We start from the raw sequence: 22,295 nt of genomic DNA, 5'->3' as shown, positions 1-22,295 counted from the left end.
TTTATTACTGATTTAGATCTTTCTTGTTTCTGACGCATGCACTCAAAGCTGTAAATTTCCCTCTAACTTCATGTTTGTTGCATCTGACAACTTTGACAAGTTGTATATTTTCATTTTCATTTAGTTGAAAATGCTTCTTTATCTTGAGACTTCACCCTTGACCATGTGTTATTTAGAACTGGGCTGTTAATCTCAAGATATTTCTGAGTGTTCCAGCTACTTTCCGTTATCAAGTTTTAGTTTAATTCCATTGGGGGTATACAGTATACTTTATATTGTTTCTCTTTGAGATCGTTAATGCCTATTTTATGGCCCAGACTGCGGTCAATGTGATCCTGATATGAACGGGTATCCTGCTGATCTAGCTGAATTCTAGATCCAGTGGAATGCTGATGCTGTTCTTTGGTTTTCTGCATTTGTGAATATGATATGTCTTATGTAGGGGGGTTTGGTATTTATCCTGCTTGCTGTTCTGAGTTTCACGTGCCTGTATGTACAGTTGCCTGTCATTAACTTTGGAAAATGTGAGACTATTTTTACTTTAAATAATTATTCTCTCTCCCTTCTCCTGGATATGATCTCAGGTGGCCTAGACCTACAATAGCTTGGAGTGGGGCTTGGGTTCCCAGCCAGAGATTGTGTCGGGGCAGCGAAAGCATCAGATTCTAGTCACTAGACCAGCAGTCGGTGCCAAGGTCTCTGGCGCTTCAGCTTTGCAGAAAAGAATTTCCATAAAGACGGAAAGTAGTGAAGCAAGTAAAGTATTTATTAGGAAAGTAGTGAAGCAAGTAAAGTATTTATTAGGAGGAAAATGAGAACAGTTCATGTGGACAGACACACGGGCAAACTCAGAGGGAGAGTCCCTGAGCTGTGCCCTCATGGTAGTTTGAATTAATTTTATGGGGCATTTCTTCCAGTTTCCTTTGACCAATCATTCTGATTTGCCTGGTTCACAGTTCGTATTGTGCTTCCCTGGTAGCTCAGTTGGAAAGAATCTGTCTACAATGTAGGAGAGCCAGGTTTGATCCCTGGGTGTGGAGCCCTGGAGAAGGAAATGGCAACCCACTTCAGTATTCTTGCCTAGAAAATCCCATGGACAGAGAAGCGTTGCAGGCTACAGTCCATGGGGTCACCAAGATTTGGACACGACTGAGTGACTAAACCACCACCACAGTCCATATTTAGTATATATTAGAATCCTTCCATGTGTGCACACACATCTCTCAGCCAAGATGGATCCTACTGAAAAGGCCTATGGGTAGAACATCCCTTGGCATGACTCCCCTTTGGCCTCCAAGAAGCCTTTTCTGTGCGTGTATGTTTGGGAAGGTCTCCTGACTTTGGGAACAAGAAATATGCCATCTGTTCAGCCTCCTCCCTTAATTGCCCTGCTATTCCTGTGTTAGAGTTTCGGTCAATAGAGAATGAATCTCAAGTTGTTTTACCCTGGGTTGGTTGGGGGCGGGGGGGTCCCTCTGCCTCCTGCCTTAGTATTCCAATTTTGTATATATGTTTTGAAATTGACTGACAGTTCTTCAACATTCTGATTTTTTCTTTTTCTTTTTTTGTCTTTGCTTTGCAGTATGGGAATCTTCTATTGACTTATCTCAATCTCCATGATTTTTTCCTTGGCTGAGTCCAGTCCACTGATGAGCCCACCAAAAGCAATCTTAACTTCTATCACTATGGTCTTGCTTTCTATCATTTCCTTCTGATTCATTCTCAGATATTTTGTATCTGCTTATATTATCCATCTGTTCTTACATCTTGTCTACTTTCCATGAGAGTTCTTAACAGTGATCATAGTTATTTTGAATTCCCTGTTTGATAATTACAAGATTTTTGTCATATCTGAGTCTGGTTCTGATGCCTGCTTTGTCTCTTAAAACTATTTTTCTTCTAATAAAATTGTAATTGTTTTCCTGAAAGTTGAATGTATGTATTAGGTACTAAAAACTCAGGTACTTGGGCTTTTAGCTTAAGGCTTTATGTGAATATGCGTTGGAACTAGCTGTTTAATATTTTCATAACTGTAGGTGCCAGAGACTTCAGTTTCCTCTTTTCCCCTTTCCCGGTTGCCTTTGAACTTCCCTAGAAACTTGTTTTAAAATAGGGTCTCTGTCTTACATCTTTCTCAGCTGTAGTTTACTGTTACTATAGCAAAGCCCTGTTTATATTTTCCTAAGGTGGGGGGACTTTTATAACCTTATGATTAAATCTCAGTGTTTCAATGAGCTTGAGTCCTTGGATTTCTTAGCTCTCTCCCTGCTTCCCACTACATGAGACCAAAAGATAGGCAAGGTGCTCGAGTGGTCTAATTATCCTTTTCCCAGGTGCCTGGTGGCTCAGACAGTAAAGCCTTGGCCTGCAATGAAGGAGACCCAGATTCGATCCCTGGAGGAGGGCATGGCAACCCACTCCAGTATTCCTGCCTGGAGAATCCCATGGACAGAGGAGCCTGGAGGGCCACAGTCCATGGGGTCACAAAGAGTCAGACATGACTGAGCACACACTACTCTGGACTTAAAAAGTTACTGGTTTCCATTTTGTCTTTTTTTTTTTTCTTATTTTTAAGTGTGGGAGCTGCAACTGCCAAGCTCTTTACACATTGGAACTGAAACCAGAGTTCTCTAAAAATCTTTATATGACTGGAATTATACAGCATATCCTCTTCATTTGGCTTCCTCAGTCAGCATAACTATTTTGAGATTCATCCATGATGTAGCATGAATTCATAGTTCATCTTTATTGCTAAGTGGTAACACCACAACTTGTTCACAAATTCACTTGACAGATATTTGGGTTGCGTTCAGTCTAGGGCTATTGCAAATAAAGCTTGTATCAATAGTTGTGTACAAAATCTTGTTTGGCTATATGCTCCTTTATCCCTTGGGTAAATATCTCATATGCTGGGTCATATGGTAGGTATATATTTAACTTTTTAAGGTATTTTCAATCTCTTTTCCAAATTGGTTTTGGCATCACATATTCCCATTATTGTTCCATATCCCACCAACTCTTGGTATATTCTTTTCATCTGTAGATATTCAAATGACAAACAGCTGAATCCCAATGTAGCATACTATAAATGAGAATGCTTATCTTAATAGTATTCAGTCTTCCAGCTCATGATCATGGTATACATCTCTCCATGTAGTTAGGTACTTTTTCATATCTCTCAGCAATGTTTTGCAGTTTCAGTGTACAGGTTTTTTTTTTTTTTCCTCCAGTTCTATTTTATTTTTTTAATTTTTTTACTTTACAATACTGTATTGGTTTTGCCATACACTGACATGAATCCACCACAGGTGTACATGAGTTCCCAACCCTGAACCCCCCTCCCACCACCCTCCCCATCTCATCTCTCTGGATCATCCCAGTGCACCAGCCCCAAGCATCCTGCATCCTGTATCGAACCTAGACTAGCGATTTGTTTCTTACATGATAGTATACATGTTTCAATGCCATTCTCCCAAATCATCTCACCCTCTCCCTCTCCCACAGAATCCAAAAGTCTGTTCTTTACATCTGTGTCTCTTTTGCTGTCTCACATACAGGGTTATCATTACCATCTTTCTAAATTCCATATATATATGTTAGTATACTGTATTGGTGTTTTTCTTTCTGGCTTACTTCACTCTGTATAATCGGCTCCAGTTTCATCTACTTCATTAGAACTGATTCAAATGTATTCTTTTTAATGGCTGAGTAATACTCCATTGTGTATATGTACCACAGCTTTCTTATCCATTCGTCTGCTGATGGACATGCTTCCATGTCCCGGCTGTTATAAACAGTGCTGCAATGAACACTGGGGTACACGTGTCTCTTTCAATTCTGGTTTCCTCGGTGTGTATGCCCAGCAATGGGATTACTGGGTCATAAGGCAGTTCTATTTGCAGTTTTTTAAGGAATCTCCATGCTGTTCTCCACAGTGGCTGTACTAGTTTGCATTCCCACCAACAGCGTAAGAGGGTTCCCTTTTCTCCACACCCTCAGTTAGTTCAGTTCAGCTCAGTCGTGTCTGACTCTTTGCGACCCCATGAATCACAGCATGCCAGGCCTCCCTGTCCATCACACACCCTCTCCAGCATTTATTGCTTGTAGACTTTTGGATCGCAGCCATTCTGACTGGTGTGAAATGGTACCTCATCGTGGTCTTGATTTGCATTTCTCTGATAATGAGTGATGTTGAGCATCTTTTCATGTGTTTGTTAGCCATCCGTATGTCTGCTTTGGAGAAATGTCTATTTAGTTCTTTGGCCCATTTTTTGATTGAGTCATTTATTTTTCTGGAATTAAGCTGCATAAGTTGCTTGTATATTTTTGAGATTAGTTTGTCAGTTGCTTCATTTGCTATTATTTTCTCCCATCCTGAAGGCTGTCTTTTCACCTTGCTTATAGTTTCCTTTGTTGTGCAGAAGCTTTTAATTTTAATTAGATCCCATTTATTTTTGCTTTTATTTCAGTATTCTGGGAGGTAGATCATAGAGGATCCTGCTGTGATTTATGCTGGAGAGTGTTTTGCCTATGTTCTCCTCTAGGAGTTTTATAGTTTCTGGTCTTACATTTAGATCTTTAATCCATTTTGAGTTTATTTTTGTGAATGGTGTTAGAAAGTGTTCTAGTTTCATTCTTTTACAAGTGGTTGACCAGTTTTCCCAGCACCACTTGTTAAAGAGATTGCCTTTAATCCATTGTATATTCTTGCCTACAGGTTTTTGTTAAGTCTTTAATTTAATCTTATCCCATTTAAAAATTAAGTTAGCTTACTACAGTTTCATAGATGCCAGCAGAAGACATGAGACGCCTGCATCAGAAACAAGACTTTCTTATTCATAATGCAGTGAGCAGCATAAACATTAGCACGTTTGTGTCTGTTTCTCTTGCCTCCACATCCCATGAAAGTGATGTCCATATTGATGCTGCACCTCTAGTGGATTTTCATTTCAAATGAGAACACTGGGCTTAGAGTGTCTATCATTTTTATAATCTGTAAGTAAGCTTTATCTTTAACCAGTGGGGATATGCAATATCTTTCAAAGCTATGGCATAAATAGAAATGGTTACAAGTTTACCATCTTGGCACATCCCTAAGAAGTTCAGGCATCAACAGTTCCAAAGAAAGAGGAATGTCTCTGCACATTTGTTGGTCAAATGTATCCCCATTTCACATGTCATGTTTTCAAAATGATTTTTAAACTCCAGTTTCTAATTCCCTTTTGTAGCATTTGTTGCTATTGTTTAGTCATTAAGTCATGTCCAACTCTGCACCCACCCAGCACCTCTGTCCCTGGCAATTCCCAGACAAGAACACTGCAGTGGGTTGCCATTTCATTCTCTTTTGTGGCATACGGGAACAAAATCATAATCTGTATATTGATCTTGTATTCTGCAACCTCATTAACCTTACTTTATGAGTTCTAGTAAATTTTTTTTTGTAGCTTCCTTAGTGTTTTCTACAAGATGACCATGTGGTTTATGAATACAGTTTTATATCTTTCTACCAAGTACAGATGTCTTTTATATCTTGTGCTTACCTACTGCATTCAGCTGGAAAACTGATGAAAATCACTGGGAGGCTACTGGAGAAGTGTCTGTGGAAATGGCCAGGAAATTACTTGCTGGGGCACCTGGGAGGTTCTCCTGGAAACCAGCTGGGCTGCCCAGGGAATGTTCTGCATGTCACTGAACCTTGCTAGGGGCTAGGGACCACTAGATGTCTAACAAGTCGGCCACACACCGCAGGAACAAGAAGAGAGAAAAGCACTTTAATGTGTTAGAGAAGCTCCTTCCCCATGCAGTGTCCCTCAGCATCATCTACAGACAGTTTCACATCATGCCAGCTAGCAAAGGAGATGTGTCTACAGAATCCAGCGTCAGGATCACACAACAGAGCAATGATGCATGTATTTGGAGCAAAACTGATCACCAGCACGGTCCGTTCTTTGGCTATGTGGCTTCCAAGTGTAGCCTTCTGTTCACATTTCAATTTTCATAAAACAACTCCACGAAGGGAAAATGTCGCAACAGTCATTGTACCCATTCTGGCTCTATACATTACTCCTCAAATTTTCAGTCTTACTTAATTTTCTGTTACCTAAAGACTAAATTAAAAACATCCTTGGTGGCTCAGAGGGTGGCTCAAGTTCGATCCCTGGGTCAGGAAGATCCCCTGGAGAAGGAAATGGCAACCCATTCCAGTATTCTTGCCTGGAGAATCCCATGGACGAGCTAAACTTACTAAAATTATTAATTTAAAAACTTACTAAAATTAAACTTTAAGGACTTGTAAAGTTATACTTGGAAGAAGACAGAAGAAAATAGTGAGCATGTGCCAATACCCACATGTATAATAGAAAATACACAAAACTTTAACAGTTCTCACCCTGGAAGTAGCCCCAAAGTCATAGCTGGTATCTGTGGCTTCTGTCTTTATTTTACTACCTATTTCTTTTCTTTTTTCTTTTTAAGGCTAAGGTTCTTTATCTAAAAGAGGAAACTTTTCTAGAGATTTATTTCAGAAACATTAGTAACACTAATGACCTAATTCAAACTGAGGACAGTGTGATAATTAACATATAAACTCATGTCTTTAAAAGAAGTCCACAACTAAGTGTCCCTTAATCATCTTATTGCTGAAAACACCTGTTACAGGAATAACAAGAGACATTGATTTCATAAACGAGATTTTTTTGTTTGGGATTTTTGTTTTTTTGTGTGTGGGTTTTTTTGCTTTTGTTTGCCTGTTGTTTTTTTTTTTTTTTTTGCTTTTTTCTGCCTATTCTTTCCCTTGCCCTCGGCCTAAACATCAGCTGTTCAGGGGTCTTTACCTCACGCAAGGATGAAAGTCTTTCTTCAGGAGTCCAGGAATTGATTCTTCCACAGTTCAGATTTCTTTTGTTTCCTTGTTTTTGGAACGTTCCACGCAGAGTCCTTCCTCACTCCCCTGGACAACGATCATCCAACTTGCCCTCAGTATTCCAGCTCCATCACTTCAGCCGGGAGAAGGTCCCCTTGGGCTTCCTGACGGTTTGGTGGCTTCGGAAGGCCCAACCATCCAGGTGATGGTCTCACGGCCCAACACAGCAGAACTTCTGTTTCACCCCTCGTGGAAGGTCAGCCCTCCTGGGATAAAAAACCTCCGAACCAGGAGGCTCCAAGTTGCCAAGACAGACAGCAGCGAATGTTCTACAAGCGAGCCGCCTTCGCAGGTCCCAGAAAAAGCGCTGGAGCGGTGTATGTATTAATATATAGACTCCTCACCCCTCCAGGAGGCTGGTCCACACTGGGTCCTCCTGTGTTTCAAGTGGGAAAAACGAAGCTGGGAGGGGCCCAGGGTTCTTTCTCCAGGTGAGTCACTCACAACTAGGCACGCCAGTCTGAGTTTCTTCCCGCCAAAGCCGGCGAGCCCCTCGGACACCCCGTCACTTCTGAGCTAAAAGTTCATCATCGCAATTCCCTCCAGCCAACGGCGAGGGCAAGCGGGCTGTTTATCCCCGGGGTGCGCAGAGCATCATCACCACCATCACAAAACTGGCGCGTCCTGCACGCACGCCCGCTCTCTGGGCGGGGCGCGAAACCGTGGGGCCACGCGGAGCCTGCTTCGCTGCGCCTGCGTCGGAAACGCCGCCCCTGAAACAAAGTGAGCGGCGCGCGGCTCTGCGCCGGCGCAGCCGCTCGCTTCCGCCGGGGGCGGGGCCGGCGCCCCCGGCACACAGCCCCCCGCGCGCGTGCGCATGGGGCCGGGGGTCAGACCAGCGGCATGGCCCCGGACCGGGGTTTGGAATCAGCAACACAGAGACCGCGGCAGGAGCCCAGGACAGGGACCCAGGAGGGGGCTCCTGGCCCCGGTGCTGTTCGAGCCCGCCGCTTCCTGCTCTGCCTCTACCTGGTAGGCTTCCTGGTGAGTAACTGCGGGGCCAGCGGGCTGCGTCCGCGACCTGGAACCTGACCAAGGTGCTTTTCCTTGCACATCCTGGGTGGTCGCCAGGCTCTTCGAGGGCTGGAAACCTGCGATCAGCCTGTGATGCCTCCCTACCTCTCAGGTCCTTTCTTGCCCCACACTCCCCCTTCACAGTGCACCTGGCCACAGATGAGGCTTGCCCCTCTCGCCCACGCGGAGTCCAGTTCGCCCCCACCCTCACCCCAGCCCCGCGATTTAAGACTCTCCAGCACCAGGCTCAGGTGTGACTCGGTGATCGAGCCACTCGCAAGGGTGAGCCCGGGTGGTGGATGCTGTGACAGGTGCGTCGCCCAGCAGTGCGGTGGCCACAGGTGTGGTAGGAGCACACAGGCCCTTTCTACCAGACCATGTAGGAAAGTCGCTGTTGGTAACACCACTTGGGCAGAATTTAAGTTGTATTCACTTTAATCTTGAAAATTACAGAATTAAAAATATCGCTGTAGCTAACTTGCTGGCCTTTCTAATGCCACAACCTCTAGTGCCTTTAACTTGTTTCCTTTAGTTTTCTATTAATTTCTATTGGAGTTTAGCTGCTTTACAATGTTGTTGTGGGTTTCTTCTGTACAACACAGTCATATGTATACATACCACCCTCTTCTTTAGATTTCCTTCCCTCTAGTTTCTTTAACATTTAACTGATGCTGCCACATTTCACACATAAAATGTAACACTGTTCAGACATAACCATTTTGATCTCTAACAGTGCAGTACAGATCATTATTAACAATGAGATGCAGTGCCTGCTATATTCAATCACAATATACTTTTTAAACAAGTATTCACTTTTGGCTGTTCTGGGTCTTCGTTGCTGCTTGTGGGGTTTCTCTTGCTGCAGAGAGCAAGGACTGCTCTCTGCTGTGGTGCCTGGGCTTCTCTTGCTCCTGAGCACAGGCTGTAGAGCACGCAGGCTCAGTGGTTGAGGCTCACGGGCTTAGCTGCTCCGTGGCACGTGGAATCTTCCCAGACCAGGAATCGAACCTGTGACCCCTGCATTGGCAGGTGGATTCCTACCCACTGTGCCACCAGGGAAGGCCCAGAATAGCCTTTGAAAGTCACTTCCTTATCTAGGACAGGGCCCTGGACCAAGTGGAGTGCTGAGCACACAGTGTCTGAAACTCTCCCGACACAGACACAGGGCCTTCTGGAAGTTTCCACTCAGGCGGACTGGCTCACCTTCAGGCTGCAGCCTCTCCCTGGAAAGAACAACCGTGACTCCCCAAATGAAGTCTGACCCCTGCATTCAGTTTAACGCTGCACACTACCTGAGCCTTCCCAGTCTTCCCAGACCTCCTTCCTCAGCCCCTTCTGGCTTGTTTTGTCTACAGCACATATCGCCTCTAACCTAACAATTTCCTTCTCCCACTATGAACGTGAATTCCACCTGGGAAGGGAGCTTTGTAGTTTTGTTCACCAACATATTCCAAGTGCCCAGACAGCGTCTGAAACAGGACAGGTGTTTCAGAAACATGTGGAAAGGAGTTGCCACGGGCTCCCTCCCAGGATTCCCGTGGGCCAGCCCCACACAGCCCTGTCCTGTCACCAGCTCCCCGGAGATGGCTGCGGGCTCTGCTGATGGAGCCTCCTGCGTCCCAGAGGCGTGAAGCCGCTTACCCTGTGCTCGCGGTTCAAGCTGCTGTCCTTCCGAATGCTCTCCCGGAGGCTGTGCCGCCGGCGGATCAGGATCTCCTTGGCCTGCCTCTCACTTGTGTCTGCCGTCAGACTGTGTCGGTTGTAGGACAAGGTCTGAAATGAAGACACCGGTGACATTTTACTAAAATGCCGATCACTGCCAGGAAGTTCCAGCGCTTCACTACATTTCTTTGGCTTTGCACCTTGAAGAGATATTTAACGATGAACGTACAGAGTGGGGTGGGGGAAAGAAGAGAAGTTAACACTTGGGCAGAATTAGGTACATTTTCAGAGGACTTCCCTGGTGGCTCAGATGGTAAAGCATCTGTCTACAATGCGGGAGACCTGGGTTCGATCCCTGGGTTGGGCAGATCCCCTGGAGAAGGAAATGGCAACCCACTCCAGTACTATTGCCTGGAAAATCCTGTGGACAGAGGAGCCTGGTAGGCTACAGTCCATGGGGTCGCAAAGAGTCAGACACACTGAGTGACTTCACTTTCACTTTCAGAGCTTTCCAGGTGGCGCTAGTGGTAAGCAATCTGCTTGCCTATGCAGGAGACACCAGAGATGCGCCTTGGATTCCTGAAAGGCTAGAGTTTGATCCCTGGGTGGGGAAGATCCCTTGGAGAAGGAAATGGCAGCCCACTCCAGCGTTTTTGCCTGAAAAATTCCATGGACAAAGGACGTTGTAGGGTTATGCTCCTTGGGGCCGCAAAGAGTCAGATACAACTGTGCTAAGAAGCATGCATTAAACTTTACAGACTGCTGAGCACCTTGCATTGAGGTTGGGGGAGGAGAATGTCTTCCTGCTGCTCTCCTGGCTCAGTAAAGCTCAGCATCCTAACCTTAGTCAGGCGCCAGACTGGAGAGTCATGGCAATGGTTGTCACACACTGTATATGGATTTCTCCATACCTTTAACCAGATGAGTGTATCTTACTGTAGAATGCAATTATGAGTTCTTGTTTGCTCAAAAATTTAGATATTGTCCTTAAAAAAAAAAATCAGTTTAGAGTCAAGATTCCACTTAAAAAATACCCAGGCCTCTGTTTCCAATTTGCATTAAGCAGCAATTTGTTGTTTAGGATTTGTTTGGTGTGAGCATGGTCGTCCCTTTACTGAGCGTTCATGTCAAGTCTCTTGGAGCAAGTCCAACGGTTGCTGGCATAGTAGGTGAGTAGGTTAATCCTGCAGCTTTTCAGAGCACTGAATTTTAAGCTCCCTAAACTGAGTACCTGGAAACAAATCAGTCTTTTAGCTAAGTAATATCCAAAGGTAAAATAAAAAGTGTATAAGATGAATTTTCAGAATATTTCAAAGTCTGGCCCTGGAGCAAATGTGATTCATTTTTTCCTGGACTACATATATTCAGAGAGGTTTCCTGGTACAGTTCACCCCCATGCCCTGCCCCACCAATGCCATCACAGGTAACTTACTAAGTCTCTCCAGGGGCTCTGGTCATGCCTGTTAATAAGAGTTAGGTATTGACGCCTGCCTGCAGGGACCTGTAACCTAATGGGAGACCAGAGAGACATGATCTACAGAAATCACACCACGAAGACCAGATTGCTTACAGGCTTCCTTCACCACCACCAGAAGACCTTAGAGGGCTTCTCTCTCTGTGCAGCGTAGTATCTCCATTCAGAAGTTGTCGATTTACCCAGGGAACAGTGGGGGTAGGATTCTGCTAATTAATGAGAAATTGATAAAAACTCACAGCCTTTGATCATTCACAAACGAGAAGAGCAGATGTGTTGGGGGAGTTTTGTACATAATATTTGGAAACTCCTGAGCCATACTGTGGCTTGCATTTCCCCGGAAAAGTTTATGTTGAGTTACACTGGCCCACCCAGCAGAGGGAAGGGGTCTTTGAAGAGCAGAAGGAATGTATTCTGTGATAGGATGGAGCTGAAAGCGCTCCATAAAACTTTGTAAGTTCTTTACAAAGCAAGCATTTTATAAAACTGAAATGTTAGAGACATAGGAGGTAATGTTAACATTTTAAGACTTGGTCGAGACTTTGTGGGATTCAGATTTCTACTCCTGCGTACATACGTCATGCAGGGTAAGAAGCACTGTCTCAAGATCCCTAAGGGTGATCTCGGCCTTCAGTCTCTTTTCTGCTTTCCCTCAATTTTACTCTGAAGACCTGTACTAAACACTGTATGACCTGACTCTTCATCTGAAAAAAGTATAGGGTCATTTCCTTTTTAAAATGGTCTTTTTCTCCTAATGTTTTCTATTAATTTCATCCACCTTCTTGACAAATCTAGCTTATTTAACAGGTGTCACTTGTTTTTTGCAGGCTCCTCCTATGGCATTTTGCAACTCTTTTCCAGCACGTTAGTGGTAAGTTCTCTTCCGTCTGGCAGCACATCCCAAAAGCTTCTATGCCCAAAAGTCCCCATGCCTCTGAGGGCCATCCACCATGCTGTAGAAAAATCACGGCTTTAGGTTTACCCAAAAGGAAGTGTGTGGATGGCAAGGACCTAAGTGTCCTTAGACCAAGAAAGATGTGTTGGTCATCTCTCTCCCTTAGTCAACCTCTGAGAAGACATAGGCCTGAAGGGGTTGGATGGCTGGGTCTAAAAGGACCTGGTTGAGTCAGAGTGAGCGCCTGCTTTTTAAATCATAACATGTTCTTCCCAGGATTCCTTTTCACTAGGAGAAGAGGATGCAAACAGACGTTATGACCAGTTTTGTTTGTTTCAAGTAACTGACAGTCATCAAATCCATTCAGATTCTAGGATTCTATGTGAAGTTGTGCCTTTTGAATGGCATGGCTTATCAGTTATAAAACTTAAGTGTATAGACAGAGGAGCCACAGGCAGTGATGGGTTGGACATTGACCACAGAAAGTAGAAAGACCCAGAGCTGATCTCGCCAACCCCACCCACTTCTTTTATTATTGGCCATGCTGTTTGGGCTTGTGGGATCCTAGTGTCCCGACTAGAATCAAACTGGTGCCCCCTATGTTGGAAGCTCGGAGTCTTAACCCACTGGGCCTCCAAGGCAGTCCCCACCACTCCTGCTTCTGACCGTGCAATGGCTTGAAATTCAGAATCCTTCACTGATTCTGTCTGCCCTCTATGTAACACTGATCCTGGGGTCTCGGCCTCCGGAGGTTCATGCTGTTCAAACAGAAAAGGCAGGGACTGATCAGCTGTGACCTTGGTCTAAATAACTGGTCTCACCTCGAGTGAGCACCAGGTGTACAGCACTGTGCTTCCCAAGAGTGGCTCATGTGTGAAATATATTTTAACATCAAAGGGCAATCTGGTGAGATTCCATTACAGATTCTCAGATAACTAAACAGCTACTGCCTGATTTATCTTTGTTACAGTGTTTCATGCTTTAAATTGGCATAGCAGTAATAGTCATATTCTCATTTAATCATTAAAATGACCCAGGAAAGTAGTTAGTAGTCTGCCTTTTATTGAGGAGGAAATTAAAACTTAAAAAGTTTAAGTAATTTGACAAGGTTACCTAATCTCAATATCTAAACTCTTAAATGCTTTTTTCTCTCCATGCCATCTGCCACTGCCTTAATGATCTAGTAAATAGATAGCAAATATCAAACTGTATAGGAAACCAGTGTATTTACTTGTAGGGCAGCACGTCATATTTCATATTCTTTCTCATGAAAGAACCGTCTGGGATACATCTTAGTAAATATCTTTTCTGTTGTCTTTGGGAACTCCATACCAAAATACTTTATATGTGTGTGTATATTGGCTTCCCAGGTAGTCCAGTGGTAAAGAATCTGCCTGCCAGTGTAGGAGACGCAGTTTTGATTCCTGGGTCGGGAAGATCCTTTGGAGGAGGACATGGCAACCCACTCCAGCATTCTTGCCTGGAGAATCCCATGGACAGAGGAGCCTGGCGGGCTACAGTCCATGGGGTCGCAAAGAATCGTACACAACTGAGCATTCACACACATGTATATACTAGACCAGTTAAATCGCAGTGTGTTTTAAATACTCAAGTGCCTTTCTCCTACTGGACTCTGACCTCCCTGAGAATATAGACCGGGCTTGATTTGTTTACGTATGTTTATCAGCAGCCTTTATCAGAGAACCTGGAACGCAGCAGCACTTTATGAGTTTTTATTGCCAGGCACGGCCCAACCCTGTTTTTCAAATTGATCCTTTGCTGTATGATAGTAGTACTTACAAAGCACATTTCATAGCTCTCAGCTGTAATTTAATGAGACCCTTCCTTAGACATCCTTCAGTTAAAGGAAGACCTACTTAAAGGGTCCTCTTTAACCACTACTTTTTTAAGTACATATTTTAATTAAGTTTTATAAAAACATTTTAATTTTAAAAAATATTTTTGAAAAGGTTTGCTAAATCACGTGAGGTTTAATATTTTTTTATATGTGTATTTTAATAAAAATGACCAGCATTTATTATCTGTGATACGTCAAGCTCTACTCTCAGCACATTATTAGATTTAATCTTCGTAATAACCAGTCTCAACCACCAGGCTGGGAGTTGTGGGTTTTTAATGATTCATTTTAACTCAAAGCATGTAGCAAGTGTTGATGGGAAAGAGGAGTGGCTGAGGCAGATATGATTACTCTGACTTTATGGTAGAGAAACTGACCTCAGAGATACGCCTGTATGTGTAATTACATTGACTAATACTTGGGCTGTATGTGGGATGACAGGAGTTCGGAGCTGAACCCGGACAGCCTGGCCCAGGGTGTTAACTGCCAGATTACATCATGCCCTGTGAACACAGGAGGCCAGTAACCTCTCCCACACTGAAAGAGGGGAGACTTTCTAAAAATCCGTTGAAAAGTGAGGAAAGATAAAAGCAACTTTTTCACAACATGAAATGATGTTCAAGAGATACTGTTAAGTGGAAAAGCGTGTTCCAAAATGGAATGTATAGGATGGTCATTTTGTTAAAAACATAGGGGGCTTCCCTGGTGGCTCAGTGGTGAAGAATCCACCAGCCAGTGCAGGAGACACAGGTTCAAGCCCTGGTCTGGGAAGATTCCACATGCCACAGAGCAACTAAGCCCATGCACCCCAACTGTGGAGCCTGTGCTCTGGAAGCTGTGAGCTACAGATCATGAGCCTTGTACTGCAGCTGCTGAAGCCCAAACCCTCGAGCCCGTGCTCTGCAACAAGAGATGATACCACAGTATGAAACCCGTACACCACAACTGGAGAGTAGCCCCTGCTATCTGCACCTAGAGGAAAGCCCATGCAGCAGTGAAGACCCGGCACAGCCAAAAGTATATGTATAAATGTTTTCTAAAAAGCATAAAGGGAAGAAATGACCAGGTCTCAAAGGACTATTAAAAAAATATGTAGATTCAGGATTACGAGGTTTTATATTCATTTTGTTTTTCAGTGTTTTCTAAATTTCTAAACCATGAATATAGTTGCTAAGAAGTTAAGTTGCATAAAGTATTGAGAATGAAGACAAAACGAGGCTTTAGAAATTATCCCTCACCATCTCCACAGCCATTCTTTGCTATTAGGTCATCGTAGATGCTTCCTTTGGTATCTTAGGCTGTTTAAAAAATAAAACTGTGTTGTATTTTCCCATTCCACATGGGAAAGGCCGCAGAACGTAACTTACGTGGCAAGGGGCGTAACAGAATTGATCTATGGATCTTAAACCCCGTTCCCCCGTGATTTCCACGGGGGTCACGTGTTCAGGCGTTTCCGGGGTGGCCAGGTTGTTTTAGGAGGAGTCAGAGGCTTTCCCTTGTCCCCTTGCTTCCTCAGGGCTGCTGGAGCGACGTCGTCGGAAGACGGTCTTCCTTACTGGTGTGCATCCTGGGCAGCGCCCTGGGTTACCTTCTGCTCGGAGCATCTACCAACGTGTTCCTGTTCACCCTGGCTAGAGTCCCTGCGGGTGAGTTCTCGCCCCGTGGCTGGGTGTCCATCCAGAACAATCAGTTTATGCGTCTGCATCGAGAGAGCCTGTCCCTGCCTAGCAGTGCCTCTTTGATCAGACTTTGTCTTTTGATATTTATTCATTCTTAGCTACACAGCGTCTTTTTTGTCTGCACGGGCTCTCTCTCATCGCAGAGTGGGGGCTCTTCTCTGGCTGGGGTGTGCAGGTTTCTGATGGCAGTGCCTTCCCTTGTGGCACAGCATGGGCTTCAGTAGTTGTGACTGTAGGGCTTCACTGCCCTGCAGCATGTCGGTCTATCCAGACCAGTGATCGAACCCATCTCTTCTGCACTGCAAGGCGGATTCTTAACCACTGGACCGTCAGGGACGTCCCTGGTTAGACTTTATGTGCAGAGCCTGTCATGATGATAGCAGTTAGGACTGTAACACCGACAGCTGCTGTCGATCGAACACTCGGCACTGCCAGGCTCTTCTGATTGCTCCAGGATTACAGACCTTGCACTCACAGAACCTGGAGCCCTCCTCGCCCCTCGGCATGAACACCCATGCCTCAGTCATAGGACCTGACTGCTGCAGTCCACCTCTCTCTGCATCCAGTCAGTAGGAATTCCCTACATGTCTTCAGCCAGCAGCACAGTTGCTGTTCTCTCCCTCGGTGAGCTTGTAGTTTTGAAATTGGGCTTTCTGACCTCAAATTGAGAACAGCAGCAGCAGTCAGGCCCGCCATATGTTGGTCAGGACAGTGGACGGCCTGTGGCTTTAGCACCCATCCACGTGTGAGTGTGTGTGGGTGTTCAGCAGATGGTGACACGCACAGGTCCCTTATATCAGCACAAGCTTGAGGGATGTAAAGTTGTTATGTACATTATCATCTCTCATTAAGGCAGGTCACAGCTTTCAGTTTGGCAACAAACTGCCAAGCTGCTTGTGGTAGAAAGTTGGCATTGGTTAGATGACCATGTCGTGGCGTTTTTATACTTTTAGTCATGCTCAGTCTTTCATACCCCTGCTCTGTTTGTCTTTATAGCACTTATCACCCTCCCGTGTCTTGTGTGTGTGTAAAATGATATGTAGACTCTGTGAGAACAAGGATGAGTGTGTGTTTTATTTCGGTTTCTTGCTCTCTGTTCTTTGCATTATCCTCAGGGTCACAGTGAGTGCTGGGCTTGCAGAAGGCATGTGGGAATTGTTTATTTATGGAGCAAATAAAGAGTGGTTAGTCTTTGCATAGAAACCACCGTGAACTGCACTTGGACCGCAGACATGGCTGGAGACCCTGGAATGTCCTGATGGAGGGTGGACAAGCTGAGGGCTCCGGGGGCTTGGTTTAGATGCAGGTGGCCCACTCGGGTCTGGGGCCGGGCCAGGAGTCCAGCCACAGTGGGATGGGACCTGCAGGCCTTGGCACAGAGGTCCCCAACCTTTCTGACATCAGGGACAGGTTTCATGGAAGATAGCTTTTCCATTAGGGGGACAAGATTATTTTGGGGTGATTTAAACACATCACATTTCTAATGCACTTTATTGTTATTACATCAGCTCCACCTCAGACCATTAGGCATTAGATCCTGGAGGGTGGAGACTGCTGCCTTAGAGGGTCACAGAAAATTGAGATCAAAACTCCATCTGGGACGGGGATGAAGCTCAGGATCCCAAGTGAGATGCTTTTGGTTGGAAAATGCACAGACGCGTTTCTTGTCACCTCGCAGGTATCTTTAAGCACACACTCTCCATCTCAAGGGCCCTGCTCGCTGACCTGGTCACAGAGGAGGAACGGCCGGTGGTGCTGGGACAGTTCAACACAGCGTCCAGCATGGGCTTCATCTTGGGCCCAGTGGTCGGCGGGTATCTGGCTGAGCTGGACGGTGGGTTTTATCTCACGGCCTTCGTCTGCTCTTCTGTCTTCGTTCTCAATGCTGGTAAGTTGACATGAATCATGAGGAGATGGTTTGCTTGATGTGATTATCCCCACCAGTCTTACCCCCTTTCTCTCATTACAGTGTTTTCCTTAGAATGTATTGTGTTCGTGCTCAGTTGTATCCAACTCTTTGCAACTCCATGGACCAGGCTACTCTGTCCATGGATTTTCCCAGGCAAGAATATTGAGTGGGTTGCTGTTTCCTTCTCCAGGGGATCTTCCTGACCCAGGAATCGAACACGCATCTCCTGTGTCTCCTGCATTGCAGGCAGAATCTTTACCTAGTAAGCCATCAGGGTAGCCCTTTCTTAGGATAGACAGACTCATTACTCACAGAGGACAGTCAGGTCACATCGGCCCTGCTGGGGGCCCGCTCAGTGGCTCCCGTCATGTGTGTGCCTGTGGGTCTGTCTGTCTCACGCCCACTTGATGTGGGCCAGCCACCCACTGCCTCCCCCACAAATGTCGGCTTCTTCTCACAGGGGGACTCTAATCACGTCTTTCCTCCACCTACAGTATTCTTTTCACATATCTATACTGACTGTTTCTTGGCTGATCATTCAATTTTCAGATGTTTGCTTCCTTAGACTGGCCGTCCCTGTTCCTTGTCTAAAATAACTCAATTTTTTGGTAGCACTTCTGAAATCAGCAATTTATTTTGTTATGTTCCATTGCTCCAGTACATACACAATTAGAAAATAAAGTCCACAAGGATAGGGGCATTCAGTCAACATTAGTTGCTGTGAGTGTGATCGTTTTATCATCATTTAAATTATACTCTTCCTCTTGGTTCATCAACAACAATCCTTTTGCACTTGTATCAAGATTCTGTGAAACGTCCAAGGCCCTTTGTCAAGGATGAGGACAGATGAAAAGCCCTCACAGGCCCACGTTCTCTGTGGTTGGTTTTCTGCATGAATCAGTTGTCCCTCAGCTCCCAGCCCACTTACACTGTATTTCGAGGAACCGCAGACATCAGTGTTATGGGTGAGAACAGCCCCAGGCAGGCCTGAGCAGCACCAGTCCACGTGGTGCTGAAGTGATGAAGGGCTGAAAACCACGGGGATGAATTCAGAAAGATGTCCAAGAAGGGCAGGTTTGCATGTGAAAGAAAGGGTCATTCACTCAGTCGTGTCCAACTCGTGGTGACCCCATGGAACGCAGCACTCCAGGCTTCCCTGTCCATCACCAACTCCCAGAGCTTACTCAAACTCATATCCATCGAGTCGGTGATGCCTTCCAACCATCTCATCCTGTGTCCCCTTCTCCTCCTGCCTTCTATCTTTCTCAGCATCAGGGTCTTTTCCAGTGAGTCAGTTCTTCGCATCAGGTGGCCAAAGTATTGGAATTTCAGCTTTAGCATCAGTCCTTCCAATGAATATTCAGAGTTGATTTTTTTTCTTAAGGTGAATAGCAGAATTCTGATATCAAAATGGAATCTAAGTAGCTGTGGGAATGGTTAAACACAGGTTTCAAAAATCCACCTAGTAAGTGGACTAATACAGGAAAACAAAGTAATTGCTCCCCCTGAGGAGGCCCTGCATGGGTTCTCTGCGGCTCTAACAGATCTCGTGCCGTGTTGACAGGTCTTGTTTGGCTGTTTCCATGGAGTGAAGTAAAACTCAGAGGTCCAGAGGATGACTTGCCACGGGGTAGGGACCAGGCGCTTTGGGTAAAGGCAGACTCTGCCGTGCAGAGGGCGGCCAGTGCCCAGGCGACCCCAGCCAGCCCCCAGGGGACCCCAGTGAGCAAGGGGCCGGCCAGACTGCGCTGGGCGGAGGTGCTGGCCACCCTGTGGGGCCTGAGGAGCCTGGTGCTCTCCGCCCTGTGGGTCGTGTTTGTGGTGCGCCTGCTGATGGCTGTGGCCGTCATGCTCTACCACAGTAACTTCGTCCTGGCCCTGGAGGAGCGCTTCGGCATGGGGCCCAGGGCGGCTGGCTATCTCACCAGCTGCAGCAGCGCCCTGGGCGTCCTGGCTGGCTTCGCCCTGGGGCCCCTCCTGCGGCTGTACGGCCACCAGTCTTACCGGCTCCTGCTGCACTCCAGCGTGCTCACGTCTACGCTGTTGCTGCTCTTCGCCTCGGCACGCAGCCTGGACATCGCAGTCGTCTGCTCTGTGCTCCTGTCCTTTTCCACCGCCATCGGCAGGACCTGCATCACCGACCTCCAGCTGACCGTGGGCGGGGTGCGGGCTGGCGGCAGCCTCCTGGGCATGGGGCAGTCGGTGACAGCCGTGGGCCGGGTCCTTGCCCCCATCCTCTCGGGGGTGGCCCAGGAGGTAAGCCCCTGCGGCCCTCCCAGCCTGGGGGCGGCCTTAGGCTTTGTGGCTGTTGTCATCATGTCACGAAACAGACCTCACTCTGGTGGCCAAGGGGGTGAGGAATTAAAAAGCGAGTAGGTGGATTTAGACAGCAGGAAGAGACAAAACCAGAGGTGTGTGGATGTGGGCAGAGGCCCCAAGATGGGTGCTATAGAAAGGATCGATGGTAAAGAGAAATGACTTCTCTCCAAAAAGAAGCTCTGGTGGTGGGTGTCCCATCAGGCTTGCGGGACGGGTGGAATCAAAGCAGTACATAGACACATGAAGACGGGAGCTGAGTTTGGCGGGAGGGGAAGGTTGTCAGCGTTCCCCTAAGAATCTGCTCTTCATCTGGCCAGTGAGCCTGGGGTTTTCAAGGGGAAATGGTGGTGGGCTCACAGAGCAGGACACGTGCCAGGAGGGGAGAGACTGCAGGAATGTCCCTGCTGAACAGAAATAAGGAAACATGAATGAGATGCTGGTCAGCTGGATGCAATATCAGGTGAAGTTCATGAGCTCCAAGGAGGCTTTCCTGCCACCAAAATGCCAGAGATCGAAGAAGCTGCTGTGCTGAAACCACTCTGTCCCTTCTTCAGGGCCTCACAGCATTCCACCCGGGGAGCTGGCTTAAAACCAGAGATGCCCATCTGAGCCCGTGGACCCAGGCGAGGCCCTGGAATCTGGTATGTTTAGTGAGTCCTGTTTCCAGTTTCGCCCGGAGGTAGAGAAAGGCTCATTCCGAGACCTGCTGGTTTGGATTAAAGTAAAAGTCAGAGACTCGGTTGTTATTAATAGCTAACGCGTTTGGATTGTCTGTTAAATTCATGTGATCACACACAGTGGGTTCCGCGTCCCCCGGCTCTCGGCAGTCACACTGTATACCAGGGGAACTCAGTCCTAGGGGCCCTTCCCCTGTGCCCAGGGGCCCTGAGGCCCCCGCCCTGCAGAGGCCCAAGCCTGCCTGCAGCCACATCTCCCAGAGACCAGGCGTGATGACCTGTCTGCTCCTGGAAGAGGGGAAAGAACCTGGTGGAGAAACCAAATCAAATGCTTTTCAGATGAACGTCTTCTTCAGGATAACAGAGAGATATCAGGCCCTGTCACAGGTGCTACAGCGTCTTTGTTGAAAATCATTTCCTCACTTTCATGTTGACATCACACCTGAGAACAGAAGCACTGTGTTGACCTACAGGGAAACATTCTGGGTGCCTCCAGGGGCCTCGGAAGCAGGGTGAGCACAGATGCCCGGGAGGCTGCAAGCACTCACTGACTCTCCAAGGTGACGTCAGTTACTGGTACAGACAGTTTAGGGGCCCCCTGTCCACACAGATCCCCAGAGCTCACGTTCCTTTCGGTCCTTTTAATCAGTCTGCTAGGGTTGGATTCCAGTCTTCCACCTGATGTGTGTAATTATAAATGATGCTTTAATAAATGAATTTGTTGTAACTTTAATACTTGCAGAGCAGAAAAAAATTGTTCTGCAGCTGCAGACGTGTGTTGGGTAAACTCAAGTATTTATGATGAAGAATTAACTGCAGGTTTGAAGATTGTCCTTGTTCCTGTTTAGCTACAAGAAAAATGTTAGCTTCTAATTAAGTGTGAACTTTTGTACAGGTGCTTTTGAGGAAACCAAAATATATAAAATGGCCTCGCTCTGAGTGAGTGTACCAAGTTGTCACAGAGATTAGACTCAAAAGAACTATATATAATCAAAAGTTTATGCCATGAAGGAGAATTTCAAAAGAATTTCTCCAAAGATTGTCTTTTCTTCACTCTCAGAAATAGGTTTCTGAGAAGCTTTTAAATCTAGCCATGTGTTTATTTTTTTTAAACTGTAGCACTTTATTTTTGAAGTTAAAGCCTGTAGACTTAATGAGGTTTTATAACAAACTAGAGACATAGAAATACTGAGAACCGTAAAAATTGATCTCAGTATGGAGAGCAGAAACACACTTGGTATTCTCTACTACTACAAATTTTAGTGTTTTGTTCACGTGAATTTTTCAGATATTTATATTAGATAGTCTAACATGTTGCTACTCAAAGTGTGGCCCGGGGACCAGCTACGTCCCGTCCCTGGAGCTCCTTGGACATGCAGACACTGGCCCACCCCACACCTGCGGGAGTCGTGCACAAGACACCCAGCTGCTTTGTTTGCACAGTGAAGTGTGAAAACCACCACCAGTCTGATGGACACTGTTTGTTTATAATATGGCCTCAGGGAAATTAAATCTGCTCAAAGTTTGTTTTTCGTTTGTTTTTTTAATTTTGAGTATCTTCTGTCATCTTTTGCAATGCGTTAGGTCAAGCCACATGAAATTGCAGTTTTTATATGTCAGAAGTTTACATCTGGCTCAACTTAAATTAACTGTTATGATGAAATCTCACTTCAGAGACATTGAATGTGCCCAAGAAGTTTGTAAAGGAAATGGCCCCCTGTCCAGCACTGTGTTACCAGAGCTGGTACATTCTCTGAAACAGCCTGGGGCTTGGACATCCGAAAGACTTGGCCTTTTCCAAAGAGAAAGGCGCGCCTATGCACATGTCCACCTGTTCACGTGTTCAGAGAGATGAGCAGGGAGGGAGCAGAGTGTGCCTGGCTAGC

General features: G+C 46.0%; 1 protein-coding gene across 1 annotated transcript; it reads left to right on the top strand.

Annotated features, from left to right (window-relative positions):
* The first annotated feature begins 7,704 nt into the window (after positions 1 to 7,704).
* MFSD9 (major facilitator superfamily domain containing 9) lies at positions 7,705 to 21,936 on the top strand. The gene is made up of 6 exons (XM_040223821.1): positions 7,705 to 7,906; positions 10,680 to 10,767; positions 11,900 to 11,943; positions 15,342 to 15,471; positions 17,183 to 17,392; positions 18,978 to 21,936. Exons 1-6 carry the CDS (start codon positions 7,766 to 7,768, stop codon positions 19,787 to 19,789), a joined length of 1,425 nt encoding a protein of 474 aa, XP_040079755.1. The 5' UTR covers positions 7,705 to 7,765; the 3' UTR covers positions 19,790 to 21,936.
* Positions 21,937 to 22,295: the final 359 nt, after the last annotated feature.

Source organism: Oryx dammah, unplaced genomic scaffold, assembly GCF_014754425.2.
Source record: "Oryx dammah isolate SB20612 unplaced genomic scaffold, SCBI_Odam_1.1 HiC_scaffold_25, whole genome shotgun sequence".
Lineage (NCBI taxonomy): Eukaryota > Metazoa > Chordata > Mammalia > Artiodactyla > Bovidae > Oryx > Oryx dammah.
The sequence above is the reverse complement of the archived record's forward strand: the minus strand, read 5'-3'. Positions and strand labels throughout refer to the sequence as shown.

Coding starts and splice junctions, on each gene's coding strand:
- MFSD9 (XM_040223821.1), top strand. CDS start 7,766: ATGGCCCCGGACCGGGGTTTGGAATCAGCAACACAGAGACCGCGGCAG. Junction 10,768..11,899: donor AACGGTTGCTGGCATAGTAG/GTGAGTAGGTTA, acceptor TGTTTTTTGCAG/GCTCCTCCTATGGCATTTTG. Junction 15,472..17,182: donor CCTGGCTAGAGTCCCTGCGG/GTGAGTTCTCGC, acceptor GTCACCTCGCAG/GTATCTTTAAGCACACACTC.